The following is a 22,380-nucleotide window of genomic DNA, read 5'->3' as shown; positions in this document are numbered from 1 at the left end:
TTTGCACTTTCCGCGTGTCAGAGAGCAAGAAAAAAATCGTACGGAATTATCATAACGGTACATTTGCGAGTGACTTTGGGTCCAGATCGGCCCATTCTCTAATTGGCCCATATTCCTCCTAAGGTTATGTTAATGATTTTTTTTAAAAAAAAAAAAGCATTAAACTTTTACTTTCATGTGTCATGTAAATTTAGATTCTTATAAAATACACAACATTATATTACTTTGTTTTTCTATATTTATTTATTTGATTCTACCAATTGAAATGAAATCATCTGATCATGTACATGATGTTGTTGTATTATTTTATGCATGATCGTGTACACGCATTGCATAAGTTAAGTTCCTCATACTAGATGAGATAATACAGGAAGAGATTTGAGGGAAAAAGGATTCGTCTATAGAAAATAATTTTAATTTTTTAGTATTACTTCTATTTTTTTTAGTGAGCAAGAATCTAATATTTTTCTTGGTTGTCAAACTAATGTAATAGTACAATATTAGATGAGAATCTCCTTATAAAAAATTAATTTAATATCATATTTGATCTTAGTCAAAAAGTTAAGAAAAATATGTTTTCTCACATCGCCATCCCAAAGTATTTATACAAACTTCTCTACTTTGCTAATTGATATGGACTAAAACGAACTCTAGATTTCTAATTAATTAATAAAAAAATTTAATAATATGCCCAACTGAATCTCGAACTCTAGATCATTAATAAAAAAAATTTCAATAATACATCGATGATTAATAAGAAATTTTCTAATAATACACCACGATTAGTCTTGAACTCTAAATTCTTGATTGGTATTTGATACGTTTGTAGAAATTATTAATAAATTTTAAAATTATTTTCAATATAAAAAGAAAAAGATATATTAAAATAATTTTATTTTGGGCTTCATCAAAATTAAATTTTGATGTCAACGTTTAATTTTGGACATTGTTTTATCTAATATCTATAGAAGTATTTTATTTATTTATTTATTTTATTTTATTTTATTTGCATTCTAAATACCAATTTTAAACCCACAAGGAATGATGATGGTAGAGGTGTTTAAAGTGCGATGGGCATCATAGAAAAGAATAAATAGTAAACAATATAGAAGAAGAACAACAACAAGATTAAGGTTAGAATCCTAAAGAGTTTTAGATAGCAGTCTAGCAGCCCAACGTGTGTTCTTCCATTTGATGCAAAGGAGTGATGAGGAATGAGACAGAGCAAAATTCACAAATCACAAATAGCTGTATGCGTGTTAGGTAGCAGTCCCAGCAGCTCACTGGACCCTTCCCTAGATTCTGCCCTCCCTTTCTCCTCAAGGGACATCTTCCTTAAAAGCTTACTTTGTCCTTGTCTCTCCAGGAATTTCATCACCAATTTCCTCCTCTTCTCCTTCACTCATGAACCTTCATTACTCATCCGGAGAAGATGCTAAATCAAGTTACAGTATAGTTTGCCAGCACTGAATTTTGATCATCTTCTCAGAGGTGAGTTCATTGATCATGTTGAAATCGATCATAAACGGGGAGGAGGACTTTTCGGAAGGCAGGGTGGTGCTGAGGAGGAGGCTGAGTGTGGAGCAGTTGAGGACATTGGAGAAGAGCTTTGAGCAGGGGAACAAGTTGGAGCCTGAGAGGAAGAAGCAGCTGGCCGTGGCTCTTGGGTTGCAGCCGAGGCAGGTGGTCGTCTGGTTCCAGAACCGGCGAGCCCGGTGGAAGACCAAGAAGAAGGAGAAAGATTACGATGCCCTCAAGAGACAGCTCGAGGCCATGAAATCCGAGAACGAAGCTCTTCGAGCCCACAACATCAAGATCCAAGCTGAGGTACCACTGCTCGTCAATATTCTGAAACATGAACTCAGGGATCATTAAGGGAACACTAAGTTTATGCAGATCGTGGCTCGCACAGGGAGAGTGGCGTCGGAGCTGATGATCAACCTCAACTTCCATTGATACACTAAGAATTACCAGTTCCTCTTCCATCACATCATTTTAAAAACCAAGAAGATCAAATTGGCATGTACTGATAGCTCTGTGTACTTGTTCTGTTCCACCCTGTGGGCTTATGAGAAGTGTGTGGAAGCTCCCAAGTAAAATGGCGATGTTGATCAGTTGACTCATGAAGTGTTGGTGGGTTGATTAGCTTCTTCTCTTTACTGCAATGACTGTCAGCTACGGAAGCAGAGACCTCTGTAAGGCAAGTAATTGAAAGGAGCAGATTGTTCTTGGACCATTCATGCTAAACCCAAAAGCTGGAATTGATGATCCAGCAATTTTATCTGCTTTTTGTTTTATTTTGTTTGGTTAGGTCCTCCATATGATCGATCAATCTGTTGTTGAAGAATTCATCACATGGACATGGACATGGACATGAACAGTTCATGCATATAATTCAACCACTGCAATTTCTTCAGAAATCTAACGATCCAATTCAGCACAAAAGTGTCGGGGAAATGCATTAATGTGTACGTTGTCTTCCACAGTGGGAGTGTTCGTATGGACTTCTAGTTTTTTCGTTGATCAATTCAAAGTGACTTTGTCAGATAAGAAAATAATTTATTATAATGGAATTAACTCAATATTCTTCCTGCCATCTGTTCTCTTGATGATTGGTTTGACTTAGTGAGGCATGAGGATAGACATTTGATAATAAGAGTTTGAAAAATGCAAGATGAAGTTGACATATTGTTGGAGTCCATTGTGGAGGTTCAAAAGGATATGAAAATGAGGAGAAGAGTGGAGCTTATGCAAACATTTTTGTTTACTATTTGAAGTTAGAGTTCATGAATAATCAAAAGGAGCCAATCAGCTTTAGATCAAAGTCCAAGCAGTTGATTCGTTCTTCAACAAAGAAAAGTTTGCGCAATCTCAGAATTTTGTTAGGATTCACTTTAAATGATTGTGAATGCCAAACACGGTCGACTGGTCGAGATAAACTGTCCGAGTGGTCGAACCAAATAGGCAGACCGAAATCTTTTCGATCGGTCTGATCTGTGTTGGAATTGTAATGTTGTAAATAAAATTTCACATTGAAATCATATCAAAAAAATTGGACTTATTAAAAAAATCATTGGTACCCGTCTTTTGATAAAATCTAAAAAATTAATTTATAAAGATTTAGATACAAAGTGAACAATATCATATAATTATATTTAGTTTTTTATTTTAATAATTAGTATCAGAGTCAGAAGGTCTAACCGATGATTATACACAAAAGCTATTCGAACTGCTAGAAGATTTGAGTCATTTGACTGTCAATTGTGTACCAGAGTTAATATAATCGAGCCGTGTGAATAGAATATTAATCTCAAATAAAGAAAGTGGAGACTTCCATGTCGGGATCAAAAGGACTAGACACCAGTAAGAAATCCTCGTGGATAGTCAGATAGAGAAATCTTAGTTGCGATTAGGTCAGGAGATCTAGTAAGTCAGTTAAACTGAGAGATAAGAAAGTTTGGTCGAGTGAACTGTGGATAGAAAGAACTAGTAGGTTAGTTAAATCGAGTAACATGTGGTAAAAAGGCGATTCGTTCGCCCCCAGCGCCCCCGCCAATCCGTCCCTAGGTCAACACGGAGGAGGTAAATCACGGGTGGCTACTAGCACCCCAAAACTTCATATGGTAACACCCCATATCTTAACCATCGCACCACCCCGAGGGGATCATTTAAATCGAGTAGCATGAACACTAGGTTGTTGGTGCAGCGGAGGTCGGCAAGAGGGAGGTGAATTGCTGAAAACAAAATTTAAACTATACCCTCCTCGTACTTTCAACTCAATTAGTGTAATAGTGATAAATTAATAAAGCAATAAAAACTAAATAAAGAAATACAGAGAAGATCAGGATTTTAACCTGGTTACAACCAAGAAGGTTGTTAATCCAGGACAGTAGAAAAAGCGCAGTAGAAAAATTCTCCTTCTTTGAAGGCGGAGAAGCCTTTTACACACTAACGGCTCAGAACTATTGCTAGGAATTAAGTACAGAGTTGATTGTCAAAGTTGTTATTGAATTCCTAGCTCCAGGGGCCTTTTTATAGCTCCTGGAAAGTCTACCCCGAGGGTCCAAGGCGCATCCAACAAGGTTTAAGGCGCCTCCAGCTCAGTCAGCGGATAAAACTTTATCCGCAGCGCAAACGGTCAAAACAGACTGTTTAAGGCGCCTTCAACCTACAGTAACTTCTGCTACAATAACTTTCTGCTATAGTAATTTCCAGCCTCTTTTGACTCATTTTCTTCTTCGCTTTGACTTCCGAAGCTCCGTTCTTTTGGGTGATTGCGGCCAACCGGAATAGGGCTCACCCGAACCCAATTCCCGGCCTTCTCCTCGAGCAGCCTTCCGTCCCGGCTTAACGTCCCTCGAACGCCACGCACGCTCTTCACGCCCACCGGAGTACTCTTCCGCAGCTCTCTCGTCCTTCGGACGCACCGAGCCCGTCGGCTCCCTTCCCGTGCCGTCCTTCTTGCTAGCTGCGTCTTCCGCTCGATTTCCTGTGCTCCTAAGCTCCTGCACACTCAAACACAGGGATCAAACACAGCATGACCTAACTAACTTGGTTGATCACATCAAAACTACCACGGGGTCCAACAATCTCCCCCTTTTTGATGTGCATCAATCCAAGTTCAAGTTAGGGTTAAAATAGACATAAAGAGTAATTTTAAAGAAAAAATTACTAAACTAACCAGTTAAGCATAATTTTTACAATTTGTAAAATTGCAACACTAATAATAAAAGAAATTTTAATTAAATTTTTTTTTTTAACTCCCCCTAAACTTGTACTTTTCTCTCCCCTTTTGATCACAGCAAAAATGGGGTCCTAATTAGAGGGAACTTTGAAACAAAATTCAAAGTAAATAAATTTTCAAACAGAACTTTCCAGAAAAAAAATATTTCTACCCAAAATGAATTTTTTGAAAGAAAAATTCTAAGTTAAAAGTTTTTTTTTTTTGAATTTAAAAAAATTCCAAGTAAATGAACTTTTGGAATTTTCTAGAAGAATATTTAAAAATAATTTTAGGGATTTTCTAAAATAAATTTAAAGTCAAAAAGTAAATTAAGTCTTTAGAATTTTTTCAGGAAAAAATATTTCTAAAAATGAATTTATAAACAATATTTTCAAAAATGTTTGATTAAACTTTCAAAGTATTATTTAATTCTAATTTTTAAATGCTTTTTTATAAAGTTAATTAAACCTTTCATTTCAATATTTCAGCTTCCAGGTCGTGGCGAGACACTATGCCTTCTTGATTATTGGAGCAACAATCACTTCCTTGACAAAGCTTTATAAAGAAATTTACTATTTAATTTTCTTCTCTGAAAGTGCTAAGTCTAATATTTCTACTAAGATTAAATATTATGATTTTTTAAATTTCCATTTTAACTTCTCATAAGTTCTTAATTCATAGTTTTTTAGAATTATGGCAAAAAGTATTGAGCATGCAAAAAATTGTACATTTTCTATTGTTAATTTGTCAAAATCTTTTAATTGACAAATTGTATCTTTTAACTCAATATTCTTTAATAGTTTTTCAGTTTTTAATTTAAAATATTCTTTCGACGAAATAATTTGTAATTCACGAAAACCTTTCGGCAATATTTCAATTGAAACAATTAATTTGCCAAGAGGTGGAGACCATACCTGACTTACCTTGTCGGCGGTTGATTCTCCCCCTGTTGGGTTGTTTTCATCTTCTGATGTTTCTCCCCCTTCATCGATGCTCATTTGTGATGAGCATTCTAGGTCTTCAAGTTGGAGTTCGGTTACTGGTTCTGTCTCGGCACTTACCTCAGTTTCGGACTCTTCTGACGTTGGATCAGTGTCCATCGAGGAGTCGAATTTAACTTCAGTTTGTTCTTCGTGGAGTTTTAAGAATTTTTCCCAAAGTTCTTTTGTGCTATTGTACTCTCCGACTTTGTCGAGATCTTCATTTGGTATTGTGGCTAGAAGATGAAATTCAGCCCGTGCATTTGCCATAAACTTATCACGTTGCTTCTCGTTCCAGAGGTATTTCTCGAGCTCTTCTCCGTTTGCTTTCTTTGGTGCTTCATAACTAGATTTCATTATTAAATAAATAGAAAAATCAGAGTTAAGGTATACCTCCATCTTTTGCTTCCATAAAGCAAACTCCCCCTCGAATGCAGGTGGGTATTCCCTGTCTCCGGTCATCGTTTTGATCGTTGTGCGTCAGTCGACGGTTAGTCCTTCTGAGCGGTCTGGCTCTGATACCACTTGTTGGTGCAGCGGAGGTCGGCAAGAGGGGGGTGAATTGCTGAAAATAAAATTTAAACTATACCCTCCTCGTACTTTCAACTCAATTAGTGCAATAGTGATAAATTAATAAAGCAATAAAAACTAAATAAAGAAATACAGAGAAGATCAGGATTTTAACCTGGTTACAACCAAGAAGGTTGTTAATCCAGGACAGTAGAAAAAGCGCAGTAGAAAAATTCTCCTTCTCTGAAGGCGGAGAAGCCTTTTACACACTAACGACTCAGAACTATTGCTAGGAATTAAGTACAGAGTTGATTGTCAAAGTTGTTATTGAATTCCTAGCTCCAGGGACCTTTTTATAGCTCCTGGAAAGTCTATCCCGAGGGTCCAAGGCGCATCCAACAAGGTTTAAGGCGCCTCCAGCTCAGTCAGCGGATAAAACTTTATCCGCAGCGCAAACGGTCAAAACAGACTGTTTAAGGCGCCTTCAAGGTTCCTGCTACAATAATTTCTGCTACAGTAATTTCAACCTCTTTTGACTCCTTTTCTTCTTTGCTCGAAGCTCCGTTCTTTGGGTGATTGCGGCCAACTGAAATCGAACCCAATTCCGGCCTTCTCCTCCGTCTCGGCTTAACGTCCCTCGAGCGCGCACGCTCTTCACGTCACCGGAGTACTCTTCAGACTCTCTCGTCCCCGGACGCCCGTCGGCTCCCTTCCGTGCCCTCCTTCTCGCTAGTTGCGTCTTCCGCTTCCTGTGCTCCTAAGCTCCTGACACTCAGACTTGGTTGATTACATCAAAATTATCACGGGATCCAACATAAATAAATAAGGATCAGACACGTCAAATGAATATATTTTCTGCTTGAGAAAAATCAGGCGGTTCTTCATTTGAAGGAAAATTACGGGATTACAATATTAAAAAAAAAATCATATATTAAAAATAAAGTTAAAAATCAGGAACTTAAATTTAAAATAAATAATATCATACCACTAATATTTTTTTTTACTTTTATTTTTTGGGGGGCTTGACCGGATTTGTGTTCACACTTGAGGACCCACCCCGAATCTAACCGTATGATACGGCCGGCCTTCCCCTTCTTCCCTCCCGTCACCGAGTCTACGCCCCTCTTCCTCTTCCTCTTTCGCCAGTCAAACTTGCCTCGAAGCCATATACTCCACAAACCCTCCAGTTTTTCGCCCTCTCGTTTCCATGGATTTCTAATCTCCTCTACTAGCTCGCAATCCCTTCTACGGAGTCATGGGGAACTGCTTCAACTTGTTGTCCATGGTCGACGGCTCTCAGACCCCCCCAAACTCTACTTGTGAGGATTTCTTATCTGTTCCTCGTATTGTCTGATCTGTTAGTTTTAGTCTGTTTTACTGCTTAAAGTTGCTATCTTTCAGTTCAGTTCGCCATGCATGTAAATGATTCTAAGAATCCAGCTCTCTTCACAGATGGCTCGAGAGGAATCACCAGCAAAACCAGCGCTTCTTCGCTCCCATCGACTCTGACAGCTTCTACTACATCCAACCTTGGCTCGACTTCCTCTAGCGAAACCGTCGTCAGAGGAACTCTTCCTACGCTGAGAAGCGAAGGGGAAATTCTGTCCTCCAATTTGAAGAACTTCAGTTTCAGCGATCTCAGGATTGCCACCAGATACTTTCGCTCCGAGAGTCTCATCGGGGAGGGCGGGTTCGGTTGCGTGTACAAAGGGTGGATCGACGAGCAAACGCTAGCCCCTTCGAAGTCTGCATCGTCGGCGGCCATGTTGGTCGCGGTGAAGAAACTCAAACCTGATGGATTCCAAGGTCACAAGGAATGGCTGGTAAGTTCGACGAAGATGGCGCTGCTGCATTTTGTTTCTAGGCTCTTCCTGGTCTCAGACTTTTCCAAACGGTTCCTTGCAGACTGAGGTCAACTATCTGGGTCAACTCCACCACCCGAACTTGGTCAAGCTGATCGGCTTCTGTTCGGAGGGCGATAATCGGCTCCTGGTCTACGAGTTCATGCCGAAAGGAAGCTTAGAGATCCAACTTTTTTTCAAAAGTGAGCAAAAAAAAAAAGAAGGAAATTCAATATTTGATCGGACTCTTCTCTTCTCGTTCATTACCGACCGAGCTCTCTCTTTGCAGAAGGACCTGCAACTCTGCCTTGGGAAACTAGGATCAAGGTCGCAATTCAAGCTGCGAGAGGCCTATCCTTCCTGAACGACGAGTGCGAGATCATTTATCGAGACGTGAAGGCATCCAACATACTCCTCGACAACGTACGCATCGGCCATCGGGCATCAGATCTCGAAGAACAGTAGAACCCTGTCCGGATAAGTGTCTGAGTGAGCTTCACGGCTTTGTTTTGCAGGATTTCAACGTGAAGCTTTCGGACTTCGGCCTGGCGAAGGACGGACCGACCGGCGACCAGACTCACGTATCGACGCAGATCATGGGAACTCATGGATATGCAGCTCCGGAGTACATTGCAACAGGCAGGCTTTCTGTGAAGGCCGACGTGTACAGCTTCGGGGTCGTGTTGCTGGAGTTGCTGACGGGGCGAAGGGCCTTCGACAAAACGAAGGCGGGGGCGGAGCAGACCGTCGTGGACTGGGCGAAGCCTCATTTGGGCAACAAGCACAAGCTTCACCAGATCACCGACTGGAGGCTGGAGGGGAAGTACCCAAAGAAGCAGGCCCTCGAGCTCAGCATCCTCGCTCAGCAGTGCATCGGAAGCAATGCGAAGAAACGGCCGCGCATGGCTGAGGTCGCCACCTCGCTGGAGAAGCTGCAGGATGCAAAGCATGGTGCTGCTTGGGTTCCGCAGGGCGAGCGGCAAAGGAAGACGAGTTCTGGTTCGGCAGTCACACGGTCGTCGCCGGTCCAGAACCGTCGTTCCCCGCTGCGTGCGCCCCGCGGCTAGTGACTCTCCTTTACAAATATTCCTTTTTTAGGTGAGCTTTTCATATGAATAGATTCTTTTGTCATGGAGATATTCTCATGAAATAAGTTTTTGCGTGCAAATTAATGAACTGTACGTGATCGTGAAATATGAAATGTTGGTGAAAATAATTGTTTTAACATTATATTTTACGTTATTTGTCATATTAATAATCATATCGATCAACTTCAAGAAAAGAAAAACAAAAATGGAAAGGGACTTAACACACAAGTGAACTGCTGCGATTAAACCTACTGAATTGTGTGATTGTGAGGAAGGTCTTCATGCGTGAAGCCCTCATTCATGCTACTCCAACCTTTGCTAGTATTTAATAAAATCACAAATTGAACTAGCAGTTCTCAAAAGCAACTCATCAAAAGAAATTGCCGGTAGCTCAGCTGAACTTACCGAACTAGTAATACCTTGCTCGGACCTCTGCTGTTGAAGCTTCCTCTCCTTGAGTCATATTTGTACCACCACCAAGCTAGTCCCGAGCTTTGAACTGGATCCTAAAGCAAGCCAAAACTTCGAAAAGGCTGCATTGATCGACAAGGATGCATTCAATGCATAGCACAAAAAAATGGATAGCATCAGGTCAGCGACACTTGAATATCCAAAAAGCAATGCATTATACAAAATAAGCATGAGAATATGCACTGGCATAGCTAACACATGCTGACTACAAGGAATTAAAGAAACTATTGAAACCAAAATCCCGCCTGATGCTCTTCCAGATCTGTCAAAAGAATTTACTTCACCAAAAAACAGTATGTTGCGGCAGAAAAAACCTCAGTCAATGGGTCACGGCAACTCAATCTGCAGATGCCCGAGCAACCCAAAAAACCAGTGCCCCGATCAAACAGCATGACCAGAAAAATTCAGCACTATAACTTGCATTTTCTTATCCAGCTGAGCAAACCACTCCTTCACTACTTTGATTTCTTGAAATTGATCAGCAGCATCGACTAAATGCTCATGGTTTCTGTCCACAATTTCCTTAAAACTCAAGGGAAGAAGATTAACCAGAGCATTAATGATAGCAAGTTGGTTTGGAAGGCTGTTTTTCCCATGTAAAGAAGCTTTGAGCAAAGAAGATAAATTGCACCTCAGTTGTGAAACACTTATCTCCTGATAACCTCCATAATCAACACCAAACCTGGACAAACAACAAACACCGGCAGGGAAAAACATCAGTTCCGATGAAGTTTCTTTAAGGTAAACATAACACAAAATATAACCAAAAATCATGAAGACGACAAAAATAAGAATAACAGATCAATGAATATATAATATAACATCCTATGAAAAGTGTAATTGCCAAAAAAATGTGAGATGATAGAATATATTTAAAAGCCTAATTATGATAGTATTCAACCAAGGTTCAAGTTTCATCTTTCTTATATATGAACTTCCCAATTGATGGATACATGCACCCACGGCCAAGACAACCTATTGTGCAGGCATCTCATGTCGATATATATATATATATATATACCCTGCAACAACCTAATTAGTTTTATGCAAAGGTGAAATTGCTATTCACTCTTAGTGAAATGATCCAATCCTAAATTATAGAGCAGGTTTATCCAGATGTATCGGCTAATATACACAATGATTTCTTGGAGACAAAAAGCCTGTATATTCCTGTCAAATCTGCAGGCTCCAACCAAAACCTCCATTCTCTTCTTGCTACAACTTCCCAATTTTGATCTATGCAGTGAGTGACCTCTTCTCCGTGTTGTTTTTCTTTTGGCATCTAGCATCAAAAACATGTGTGACAAGCGTAGATGGTTGGATGTATGGTGATTGCCAAAGGGATTGTTGTATACCCGTGATGGGCTTAAGTAGTCATGGTGGGTTTTCAGCAACTTCCTTCCTGCTCTATATAAAAGGTATTCTGTTTGTCCATGAGCAATTTTTTTCCTGATGGTTAAATTTAGATTAGGAATGGAAGTAGTTGTTAATGTAAGAATAAGGAAAGCATACCTTCCAAGTTGACCAATCAAAACCACAGCAGCAACTGAAAATTCACTTGATGGACATAATTTTAGCATTGCAAGAATTCGTGGTAGAATATTGTCAGATGTCCATTTCCAACCCTGCAACAAAAATACCACAAATTTTTTAACTTAATTGCCAACTCTAATGATCTGATGGATATGATAACATGAGAAAGCAATTTCATATATCTAGAAGAAATAGAAAAGGAGAAGTCTCAAATCATTGACGATCAGACAGATAGCTGATGTACACAGCTCAATGGTCCTGGTAAATAATCTTTTTACTATTGCAAGTAAAAGGTAAATTCACAAAGTATATGAGCATGTGCAAGAGGAAATACTGGTTTTGACATTAACAGAGAACTGAGATTGTCTATGAGTATCTGAACATGTGCAGGAAGGAATAGTGGCTTTGACTTTAGCAGAGAACTGAGATTGTCTAGGAAAAGCAACCATGACACATGATATATTAAGACATCCAAGAAGGTTGCAACGAAGTATCTGAACATGTGCAGGAGGAAAATAAAGGCTTTGGTTTAGCAGGGAAATGAGAATTGCCTAGGAAAAGCAACAGTGTGAAATAATATATTGACATCCCTGAAGATTGCAACAGAGAATAGAGATCCACACAATTATGTGATTGATTAACTAAGGTAAAAGGCAAAATATAATGTAAATTCTCATGAATAAACAAATTATTCCATCATAAGAGTGCTTGTGGCGTGCTAAGGTGAAATGTAAGAAAATCATGGTTCGAGTAATCAAACAAACATCATTGTGAGAAAATCTGTTAACTCCAGGCTACATTCAATAGTCCACTAAAAAACTGTGTGGTTGCTATGAGGAAAGGAAAGTAGAAAAAAGTAAGCATGCAGATGGACTAGCAATAAGATGGAAAATTATGATGGCAAACAAGTCATAGAAAGGTACCATGTAGAGGCTGAAAAGTTCAATTGCAGAAACAACATCAATGATGTAGCAGAGGGGCTTCATTGGAGCATAATTGGTTACCCTTTCAGGAGTGGAACTGGATGTTTGATCAGCATGACATCTGTGCTTAAATAACGCACATGAAGATTCACATTGATTAGACTTGTCATGTACTCTTGAGCAATGGATGCTGTCTTCTGCACCATGAGAACTTTCAGCAATTGGCTCCCGTGACAAGGGAAATATAGAGCTCGTTGATGAATTCCCAGAAAAAGCAAAATCATGCAGTATATCCATCAATGAAGAAGTGATTTTTTCTGTGCAAGCTATCTCTTTGGAGAAAGGACATTGTTCGCAAGGAGAAAAACTGATGTCCACATCTGAAGTCAAATGACCAGAAGGCATTGTTTCATATCCTTCCTCGAGAATGGAAATGACTGATTTTAAGACAATTGCAAGAAAACTGTATTTCTCCATAGTAAAAAACTTCTCACCACTTACTAGAGCAAATATGTGCAATATCAACAAATTGCAACTTGTATCACATTTAAAGTGCGTAAGAACTTTATAAGAAGTTTCAACAAGAAAGCCTATTTGGTCAAGCATAGAACAAATGGATGCACAAAAGATGCTAGTAGCCAACAGCTGATTGGTTTTAGCAGCATTCTGGGTCACAAACATGTCTCCACATTTCGCATGAAAAAAATTGCTAGATAAAACTGAACATGATTGCTCAGACTCCACACCCTTGCACATCAAAATCCTTCTCTTGATAATAAAATCTTCTAGTAGGTCCAATAACACATCTATCTTGCAAACTTCTAAAAATAGCTGGCAAGTTGTTGCATCAGAAAACACTGCAAGAGAAATATGGGTTAGTTAGCAATCACATGAGTTGTGGCAGCGGGGTCTGTCTACATCAATACATGCCTTATGTTTTAAAAATAAACTGATTTATCAGAGAAATTCTGTCAAGTATCATTCCAACTAGAGAGCCAACGCCTTAAAGAGATGGTTTAAAATAAAGTTCAGCAAACAAAAAGAATGATTCTAAACAACAGAAAAATTTGAGAGCATATTTATGGGACAGCATAGGCAAAACAGTCTAGACTGATGAGAGATTTGTTTTCCATAAAATAAAAAACATGGAGAGATGCTTGACAAAAGATATAAGAAACACTTAAATAAAAGGTAGGGACGATATAAGTTTGCATTCGTCACAATATCCACCTAGAACACACTTGTTCATCCATGAGACCCTTAGGATTTAAAAGTTATTTGTGAACCTGAAGAAATCTTCTATCATACAGCCCTAAGTCCTTTTCCTTATGATTATTATCTTCGCAAAAGGCATTTTGATAGACCAAAAGAAGATTAAGGTAATTAATGAGGCCAGAATCTTACATAGTGGTCTTCTATAAGCGCTTTATTAAGAACTTTAGTGCCATCATGACTCCTATAACAAGTTGCCTCAAGGATGGTAGGAATATATCAACTCTAAGGCAAGGTGTTGCATCTTTTAGCAAAAAAAAATTCAAAATCTAACAGAATTATGCAACCTACGATAAAAGGTTTTATCATCCAGACCATCGGACATTGTTGTTTCTTACTCATGAATTCATCCTCTACATTGACCACAAGGCATTAAGTTTCATTCAATCTCAAGATATGTGCTAAAAACTTAGATGCATTGAGTTCCTTCAGGAATACATTTTTGTCCTAAAACATTGACCTAGTATGGAGAAGCTCATTGATGAACTAAGTAGTCATGATGTATCACATTACACACTTTCGACAAAAGACGCTTACCTATTTAAAGGTGTCCATCTATACTATTCCTAGGACTTCATGTAGATGATTTAGGGTTTAGCAGGACACGTTAGAAAGGATAAGACCATCCCCTTGCATTGGATTGATTTTCCTGATCATTATTGCGAAGACATATTGCCCAAATTGTATCACAATGTTGTACATGTCAAACGGCTAAGAAAACAAGGCAAAAAAAAAAAGTCATAAAAATTTCTGACAAAGATCAACAAACCTTTATCAATCTCCACGGACAAAGATTTAGCAAACTGTAGAATATTGCTGGCCATCATGCTTTCAGGATAAGCACGTAGTCTACCAGAAATGTTGCCCAACATCAATGAAAAGAAAACACAGACCTTTTCCCTGAAGCAAGTAGAGTTATTGAACATGTTATATGTTTAGCTTAAAGGCATATGTAAATCATCTTCTGCTATAAAATCCAAGTTGACTAAATTTTTCATTGTATGGATTATGGAATCAATTAACTTACTCTGGTTGGAGCTCTGACAGAGATTTTAAGCTCTGTAGGACTTCAACAATACTGCAGTCCACCTGAGAACTTCTAAAATTTTGAGATGCAACGATATTTCTAGCTTGAACTATTCGTGATATGCTTTCATCCTTGCAATCTGAAAAGACGACACAGCACCAGTTTGTATTTTCAAGCGAAGCAGTGTTTCCATGTGGATTTTGTACCTCCTGGCTGGCAGATAAATGCACACGACTGTCACTTCTGGCCACTACATTGTAATTTGAAACTTGGTTGTTGTCAACTTTTCCAGCACCAAGAAAATCATCTGGGGTTTGCCACAACATCATGATCAGTTATAATAAAAGTTATCCTGGATCACTAACAAAGGATCACAAGCTACAAAAGTATTACACTACTCACCACCTATGATATTACATATGTTCGCTTCTAGCATAACTTGACAATCTTCAATTGCTTTACCAAAGTCAAATTTGTCCACAGTTTAAGTTACAGAAAAAGGCCCAGTGTGTACATATCTGAAACCACCCTTCATGTAACTTTTTGTTATTGTTCAATTAACTCTCATACTTTTGATTCAATTTTTTTTTTTACTTTTACTCTAATTATTTATTCGTCTAAATACAGAATTCAGTAAACTTTAAGCATGTATTTGCCAAATAAACATATCTTCTCTGATTGTTTGCATCCGATATAAATGGTACTTAGTTGCTCATATGTAACAACATTTTTATTTAAACTCTCCTAGTGATTACGAACCCACATATCTCAACATTCACATCTCTGCAACATAATTTTGTGCTGTTTGTAACTATCAAATACATTAACTAAAATATGTCATTAGCTTAGTTGGAGGAATATAATACATCTTGCAATATACCATCTTAAATTTTGATTCGATGACTGATTATTCCAAAATTTTAGACTGTTAATATAGAACCCACAGCATTTGTACACTATTAACACTCACCCCCACATGTATCTGGAAAAACTCCAACATCTGCACTGCTTTAGTTAGTCGCAGAAATTCTTTCTAATAATTGACACTAGCAAGATTCAAAGGCATAGCCTCTATACTCCAATACCATGTTAAATTTGCATGAATCACAAATTTTAAGCTATAAAGAAAAGATCACTAAAATTATTAATTACTGACACTAGAAGGATTAAAGTTATGACCTCATACTCCAATACCATGTTAAATTTGCATGAATCACTAGTTAAAACTTAAGCTATCGAGAAAAGATCTAAACAAGCAATATACTTTTAAAAACCATTATCCACGTTGACAAATGGATCTTCATCTATACATTATAACTTCACCAAGTTATGTAGTAGTACTGGTGATATAAATAGCATTACCTGACATCAGAGATTGGCCAGCAACGGTTACCACCCTGTCACAGAATGCCTTTCCAACAGCCAGAGACATAGTCTCCCCATGGTCAAATTTTTGTACACTTTTTTCAAGAGGCTCAGTATTGTGTAAATCTCTCTGAACTATAAGAGCACAATTAGGTTCTGATTCTTCAGAAGTATGAACAAAACCTTGAGTACATTTTGAAACTAAAGGTTGAATCTCATTTTTGTTTAAATCTCTCTGACTTTCAAGAACAGAATCAGGTTCTGAATCTTCAGACGCATGAATGACACCTATAGCATCCTTTGGTACTGGAGGGTTTGGTGTCAACAATTCCAACTTGTTTGAATTAATTTCCAAGTCAATAACATCAAAATAGCAACAAGGTTCACAAGTAACTTCAGATATAGGTTTCCTGAAAATGCTGTCAACCAAACAGTGAGACTGATCCTTTCCTCCATTGGAAATTCTGATTTCAGGTAAAGTAGGTGAAACAGGCCTTTCAACTGCTTCCATGTACCGTCTCTCATCATCCTCATTATCCAACATGAGCAGAGTCATGCAATCCTGCAAATTTATATTCTTAGAACAAACAAAATCAGCCTGATTATCACTGATAGCACCAATATCCTCTTCTCTAGTTGAAGGATTAACTTCCTTCATTATGAGTGATATAGATGATGATTTATTGGCATTACATGACACCATAGGGTAATTGTTCTCTGATTGATGCATTTGACCAGGATTAGAACATTGTAGACATGATGTTTCCTGCTTATCTTTTGAGTTCTTCAGACTTCCTTGAAACTTTCCACACATACCATCGTGAATTTCAGCAAGTTGTCCTCTCCAATTATTAGAAGTTTTTGGGATTCCATTTTTTGCATGGGAATTTGGTTTGGGAAGACCAACAGGATTTCTGATTAGCTTTCTTCCTGTTGGTAGTTCTGTTTTGCCAATATGAAATTGTTTATCCTTGTCACTTAATGATTTATCCAATGTCAATGGATCCTGCTTCCTGGTTTTCTTGCCAGTGACATCAACTATGTTACCCGTAGCTTTCTTTCCTTCTGAAACAGATGTGAGTGGATCCTTATGAAAACCTGTATTCTTATGACAGGATGATTTATCTAATGCCCCTGGATCCCTCTTCTTCCTTTTCTTGCTACCAACATGAACTTCAACACTATCTGAAACTTTGTTTCCTTCAGAAACAGATGGCAGTGGATCCTTATGAAAATGTTTATCCTTATAACAGAACGAATTATCTAGGCCCAGCAATTCTTGCTTCTCCCTTTTCTTTCCATTAACAAAAAATACTTTATCTGTAACCTTGTATTCTTCAACAACAGGCCTTTTGTCTTGTGTATTGCGGGTTGCTAAAAATACAGCATCTATTCCCTGTAAACTCATCATATCAGAACAAGTTGCAGAAGTGGAACAGACTGTAGAGCTCTGTTGCTTGTTTCCAAAAGAATTTCTACCAACAGACTCCAATGCAAACTGAGTACCTGCAATTGATCTTATGCACTGTCCTCCAGATACATCAAAATGACAGCATTTTCTAAACGAGCCAGGGCTAGAGGGTGAACCTTTGTACAACTTGCCCTGTAGAAGATCACTCTGTGAACTATGAAGTGCTGATCGTAAATTTAATTTAAGACCTGATCCATCAACCTGCAAAAAAATCATTGTTTTTAGGGCAACAGAAAATGATGAAAAATTCAATACATATACACTGACCATGTATAATCACTCGACTGATTGAAGTTTATGAGCCAAAAAACAAGATATGAACTAAATGCATGAAGATTTTCCTAAGAAAAACTAAGTTCAAATGTTAAAACACTAGGAAGATTGAATTCTCATTGCTCAGAATCATAAAAATATGGAATCTCTGCCTGCAAATTAAGCTCTTGACAAGTAGCGTGTGATCAGGAAATCAGAGTTTCTTATCTCAACTTGGGGTTCTATTAACAATCTCATAACTAACTTGATCTCATTAGAGTGGTCAAAACTATCTGAAGGTTCAGGTGTTTACCCTGCAAAGACGATGTATGCCAGTCAGCCCATGGTTAAACAAACAATCATCTACTGGAATATGAATAATCTTAAATCTAAAAAACTAGATTCAAAGTTAGCACTTACATGAAACACATCCAACATTAGCCAAATGCAACTTATGGCCTGAGTCTATCATGGCATGAAAGTTCAGGAGTAACAGCATGAACACTTTATAACATAATAATAACCCATTAAAAAAAATAAAACCAGGGGCCAAACCAGCTTTCTGAGGTATGTCACAGTATTAGAACAAAAAAATGTTCAGAAACACAGATGACTTGGGAATCAAGAACAATTGAGCCATAAAATCAAATCACAAACAAGGATATATCATGCAGCATACATACATAAGATAGCCTCTCTATGCTTTTCGAGGATCAGACAAGTAACACAGTTAGGGGAAGAATAGGCTGTTAAAAGCAAAACCTTACGAAAGTACAAAGTGTTCCATCACTGGAACATGTGAAACACAAATAAAAAATTGTCACAAACCTTTGCAAAGCCGTGTGTACCTTCATTTCTGTGAGACAGTTGATCACCAAGCATCTTAAGGTGACAAGAGAGTTGCATAAAGTCCTGCTGTACGAGATGTAATTGTTGGACAATAACCACCTTCTCCGCCTTTTCAAGCTTAACCATTCTTTTTGCATATTTTACTCGTTTCTTTTCAAACTTGAGTTGTTGTTTAAGAGACCTGATAATACCCACTTCATCACTTGAAACTAGCTTCATTTTTTTGTCATGGGCAGACCCTAGATTTGACATGACCTTGTTTAACTTCTTTTCTAGGTCTTCTATTTTTTTATTCCTGTCCTCCAGCATTTGCTTCATACGCTCAACATTGATCTTTTGCTCTCTCAACTCTATGCATTGTGCTTCCAAAGAACTACTTAGCTCTTTAGATTTACCCCTCTCGAAATCAGCATGGTTCTTTTCTATCATAGTCTTATGCTTTTCTGCTTCAATTGATTTGTCCAGTTCCTGGGTTTTTGCTCTTTCCGTCATTAATTTTGTTTTGATGTCAGTAAGTTCAGTTCTTAATCTCTCCAAAAAAGGTTTAAGCTCCTCAGCTTTCTTTTGCTCAGTCACGGCTAGCTTCCTTTGTTCTTCAGCTTTCCTTTTCTCTGTTTCAAACAGCTTTTTCTCCATCGTTATTTTTGTTTTGGCATCAGTAAGTTCAGTTCTTAATCTAACCAGAGAAAGTTCAAGCTCCTCAGCTTTCTTTCGTTCAGTCTCTGCTAGTTTCCTTTGTTCTTGAGCTTTCCTTTGCTCTGTTTCAAGCAGCTTTCTTCCCTCTGCAGCTTTTTTTTTCTCAACTTCAGCTCTCTTCTTCTCAGAATCACCTCTTTCTTTCTCTTTTACAAGTTCTTCTTTCAACAATTTTATCTCTACATCCCTTTCAGAGATACAAACATCCGGCATCTTACCATGAACTTTAGTTTCCTGTTGGTGATAAGCAGTTATCTCAGCCTTCAAATCATAAATTTCCTTCTCCAACTTAAGTATGATACCTGGTTCTTCTTCATTTGCTTTTTTTCCAGGTTCCAAATCCTCATGTTGCTGACAAACTGAATAAGATAAGAATACTGAGCCATCTAGAGACTAGGGAAGTTGATCAGAAAAAATGGCCAGAATGAAACACAGAAGAAACAAGAGAATATTATTTATTGACATAGCATTTTCCAGTTGCAGGATAAAGCATGCAAAGTACCACTCAAAAGCTAGATGCAAGGAGACACATTCTTTTGGAGCTGTGCATATCAGAAATGCTGCTCACGCAGAAGGTTTGGATTTCACACTTCATAAAAGAAAACAGATGAAGAAATACCACATATATAGAAGGAGAAGTAACTCCAAAACTATGAAATTTTGATTTATGCTAACTTTGTTTGCATGATAATAAACCTAAAGGCCAATAGGCTTCCTTCAAAATGCCAATGCAAACACAGGCAATATTTATGTTTCTTTTTATTATCCTCCAAAATTTCTTCAAAGTGGAATCATACCTAGTTATTCACTTCTACTCAGATTCAAACTGCATAACCAGATACTGGTTATACCTAAACATTTCTTTCAGCGTTTATCAATTAACTTTTTATAACTATTGCTAAAAATATCCTTGGTGTACTAATGACAATGAGAAACAAGAGATGGATAATGGTTATTCAAGAATTGATTTCCACATTTAAGAAAAAATTTCTACAGCAAATTAAGATACAGAAAAGCCCTGCTAGTTGGTTGTATGTATAGAAAAAAAGTATGGTCTTACTGTTAGATGTAGCTTCTTACGATGAGGCTTCACGAATCATTTTTATCAATTGACATAAATTGATTAGGGAAAGAAAATATGAAGTGCGCAAATCTAACATAAGTAGAAGAAAACGAATGCAGGTACCTTTTTGAAGCTTGGCATTCTCGCCTTCCAGTTTATCAACTTGTTGCTCGAGGATATGCACTGCTTGGCGAAGAGCATTCCTGCTTGCCTCCAACTTCTGGAACTTTTTCTTAAGCTGAAAACAAAATGAAACATCAGAACACTGGTAGAGAACTACTGAAACGAAAGAAAACATAGTGCCGAACAGAGATTTAACCTTCGTGCAGCACGGATTCGAGGCATCGAAATCCAAGGCTACGTCTGCTGCCATGGAAAAAAAAGAGGTTGAACCCAACTCTAAACTAGGCGAAACGTTCGTCCTGTTTAGGGTTCCAGGGTACTGGCTCTCATTCTCTCAAGAACCTCTAGGGTTTTGCGAGTCGGTGTGTTTCCCTAACAGAACATCGTGAGGCGAACACAAAAGACAGAAGGGAAATCTGCGGAGCCTGATTCGACGTCGGTAATTACAAGAACTTCCCAACGGCTGTTGCTTCTCTTGAGGCGCGGGCACCGTGGTGGTCTGCTGCCGCCTTCAGGAGGAAGAAGAACGTCGAAGATGAACGAGGGTTTTGGAAGAAACAAGGGCAAAAATAAAAAAACCTTCGTTATTTTCGTTTTGGTCGCCCCAATTTTGAAAAATATCGAAATAACCCTTCATTTCGTAAAAAAATAATAATTTAAAACTGGGCTAAGTAATGTGGAGATTAATGGGCCCAAGAAGACCACTTAAGCCCATCTCGTGAAGGCCTCCTATTGAAATCCGTTAATTAATTATTCTCGTAAAAATAATAATTTAACACATTTCCCTTTATTAACTCACTAATTATTTTTCATAATGAAATTTCAAATTAGTAATTTCGGATTTACTAAATCTAATCTGATTTTACTTTGATCTATTAAGCAAATGAATATGCAAAATAGAAACCTATTAATAAATTAAACAAAAAATAATTCATAAATCAGAATTAATCCCCTCTTTATTCATCTAGAAGATAATAGATATAATTTTAATATGGGATCACCATTATTAGTGTATTAAATATAGTTATATTATCATACCATAAACTTTTGTTAAGCACTTTATTAAAATAAAATTTTAATGTAAACATTATAAAACTTTTAATGAGACTAGACAAACAAAAAAGGACTCGTCAAATTACATTTATTTTGTCATTCTTGCATTCAAATAGTGTAAGACCAGGAAGAAACTAGGTCAATTATACAATAAAGATTATTTTATTTTATTATTGTACATTGTCTCACTTTTGATTAATAATTTAAAAATGCATATTAATAAGAAAATGAGTTAGTTGATAATTGACATAATTAAAAACAATGAAAGCCAAGTCTTGAACGTGACTCTTTAATTTCAAAATTATTTATGGGGCCATTAATTTCATATAAATGACCAATTAGAAGATGATTAGTTTGTCGCATTAATAATTTATTTAATCTAATTGACTAGCTATGAGTCTATTTCTCTATGAGACCCCGCACTTCGTGCACGAAATTGTCCTTTTATAGAACAATTTAGTTAAAATTAGCTAAAAAATACTACCATAACACTTGGAATAAGGGTATTTTTATAATAAAAAATAAAAAGTACGTATTTTGATATTTATTTAAAAAGGGGTGTCTCTTTTATGATAACTAAAATAAAAGGTGTCATTTTAATTTAGATAAATCTAGTGGCTAGCACATTAGATATTATTATCATAAGATATGAGATTCGAATCTCGATAAAGTCAAGATAAATGTATCCTTTATGTGAACGTTTGGATGGGCATACTCTTATTTTACTACCGTGAATGTCTCCTATTAAATTCTGTTAATTAATTATTCTCATGAAAATAATAAATTCATAAACCACTTCTAGTTAATCCACCTTGTTTGTCTATAAGATAATAGATATAATTTCAAATTGGGATCAATATTATTAGTGCATTAAATATAACTTATATTATCATAACTTTTATATATATACAACATATTATTGAAAATAAATCTAAATAGCAATTGTTATAAAATAAATTTGGTTTATATATTTTACATGAGTTCATTCATTTGAATAAAATATACGAGACAAAAACCAAAAAAAATTTACGTATCATTTTATAATTCTCATGTCAACTCTGTAGATATAAAATGAGATTAGATGCATGAACAAGGTGACCATTTCCGTTAATGGTAGTTTCACTTTGATTAATAATTATA

The 22,380-nt window shown here is 37.1% G+C and overlaps 3 protein-coding genes across 8 annotated transcripts; 2 read left to right on the top strand and 1 right to left on the bottom strand.

The window, feature by feature from the left end:
- The first annotated feature begins 1,356 nt into the window (after positions 1 to 1,356).
- Positions 1,357 to 2,756, top strand: LOC121968044 (homeobox-leucine zipper protein ATHB-13-like). 2 transcript variants are annotated; one of them, XM_042518566.1, is made up of 2 exons: positions 1,357 to 1,827; positions 1,913 to 2,756. In XM_042518566.1, the coding sequence occupies exons 1-2, from the start codon at positions 1,507 to 1,509 to the stop codon at positions 1,931 to 1,933; spliced, it is 342 nt and encodes a 113-aa protein (XP_042374500.1). In that variant the 5' UTR covers positions 1,357 to 1,506; the 3' UTR covers positions 1,934 to 2,756. The 2 variants fall into 2 exon arrangements, with proteins under 2 accessions (XP_042374500.1, XP_042374499.1); XM_042518565.1 differs by having other exon boundaries at positions 1,897 to 2,756.
- Positions 2,757 to 7,360: 4,604 nt separating this feature from the next.
- On the top strand, positions 7,361 to 9,250 carry LOC122055694 (probable serine/threonine-protein kinase PBL3). Of its 2 annotated transcripts, none has more exons than XM_042617243.1 (5): positions 7,361 to 7,532; positions 7,666 to 8,036; positions 8,119 to 8,257; positions 8,344 to 8,477; positions 8,570 to 9,250. In XM_042617243.1, the coding sequence occupies exons 1-5, from the start codon at positions 7,469 to 7,471 to the stop codon at positions 9,119 to 9,121; spliced, it is 1,260 nt and encodes a 419-aa protein (XP_042473177.1). In that variant the 5' UTR covers positions 7,361 to 7,468; the 3' UTR covers positions 9,122 to 9,250. The 2 variants fall into 2 exon arrangements, with proteins under 2 accessions (XP_042473177.1, XP_042473176.1); XM_042617242.1 differs by having other exon boundaries at positions 7,615 to 8,036.
- Positions 9,251 to 9,882: 632 nt separating this feature from the next.
- Positions 9,883 to 20,733, bottom strand: LOC122055692. Of its 4 annotated transcripts, XM_042617240.1 has the most exons (10): positions 20,384 to 20,733; positions 20,188 to 20,302; positions 19,304 to 19,360; positions 18,285 to 19,235; positions 15,731 to 17,405; positions 14,369 to 14,675; positions 14,111 to 14,241; positions 12,070 to 12,926; positions 11,126 to 11,238; positions 9,883 to 10,295 (listed from the first exon to the last, which is right to left on the bottom strand). In XM_042617240.1, exons 1-10 carry the CDS (start codon positions 20,407 to 20,409, stop codon positions 9,995 to 9,997), a joined length of 4,533 nt encoding a protein of 1,510 aa, XP_042473174.1. In that variant the 5' UTR covers positions 20,410 to 20,733; the 3' UTR covers positions 9,883 to 9,994. The 4 variants fall into 4 exon arrangements, with proteins under 4 accessions (XP_042473174.1, XP_042473172.1, XP_042473173.1 ...); XM_042617238.1 differs by having other exon boundaries at positions 18,285 to 19,360; XM_042617239.1 differs by having other exon boundaries at positions 18,285 to 19,352.
- Positions 20,734 to 22,380: the final 1,647 nt, after the last annotated feature.

This window comes from Zingiber officinale, chromosome 3B, assembly GCF_018446385.1.
Source record: "Zingiber officinale cultivar Zhangliang chromosome 3B, Zo_v1.1, whole genome shotgun sequence".
Lineage (NCBI taxonomy): Eukaryota > Viridiplantae > Streptophyta > Magnoliopsida > Zingiberales > Zingiberaceae > Zingiber > Zingiber officinale.
The sequence above is the reverse complement of the archived record's forward strand: the minus strand, read 5'-3'. Positions and strand labels throughout refer to the sequence as shown.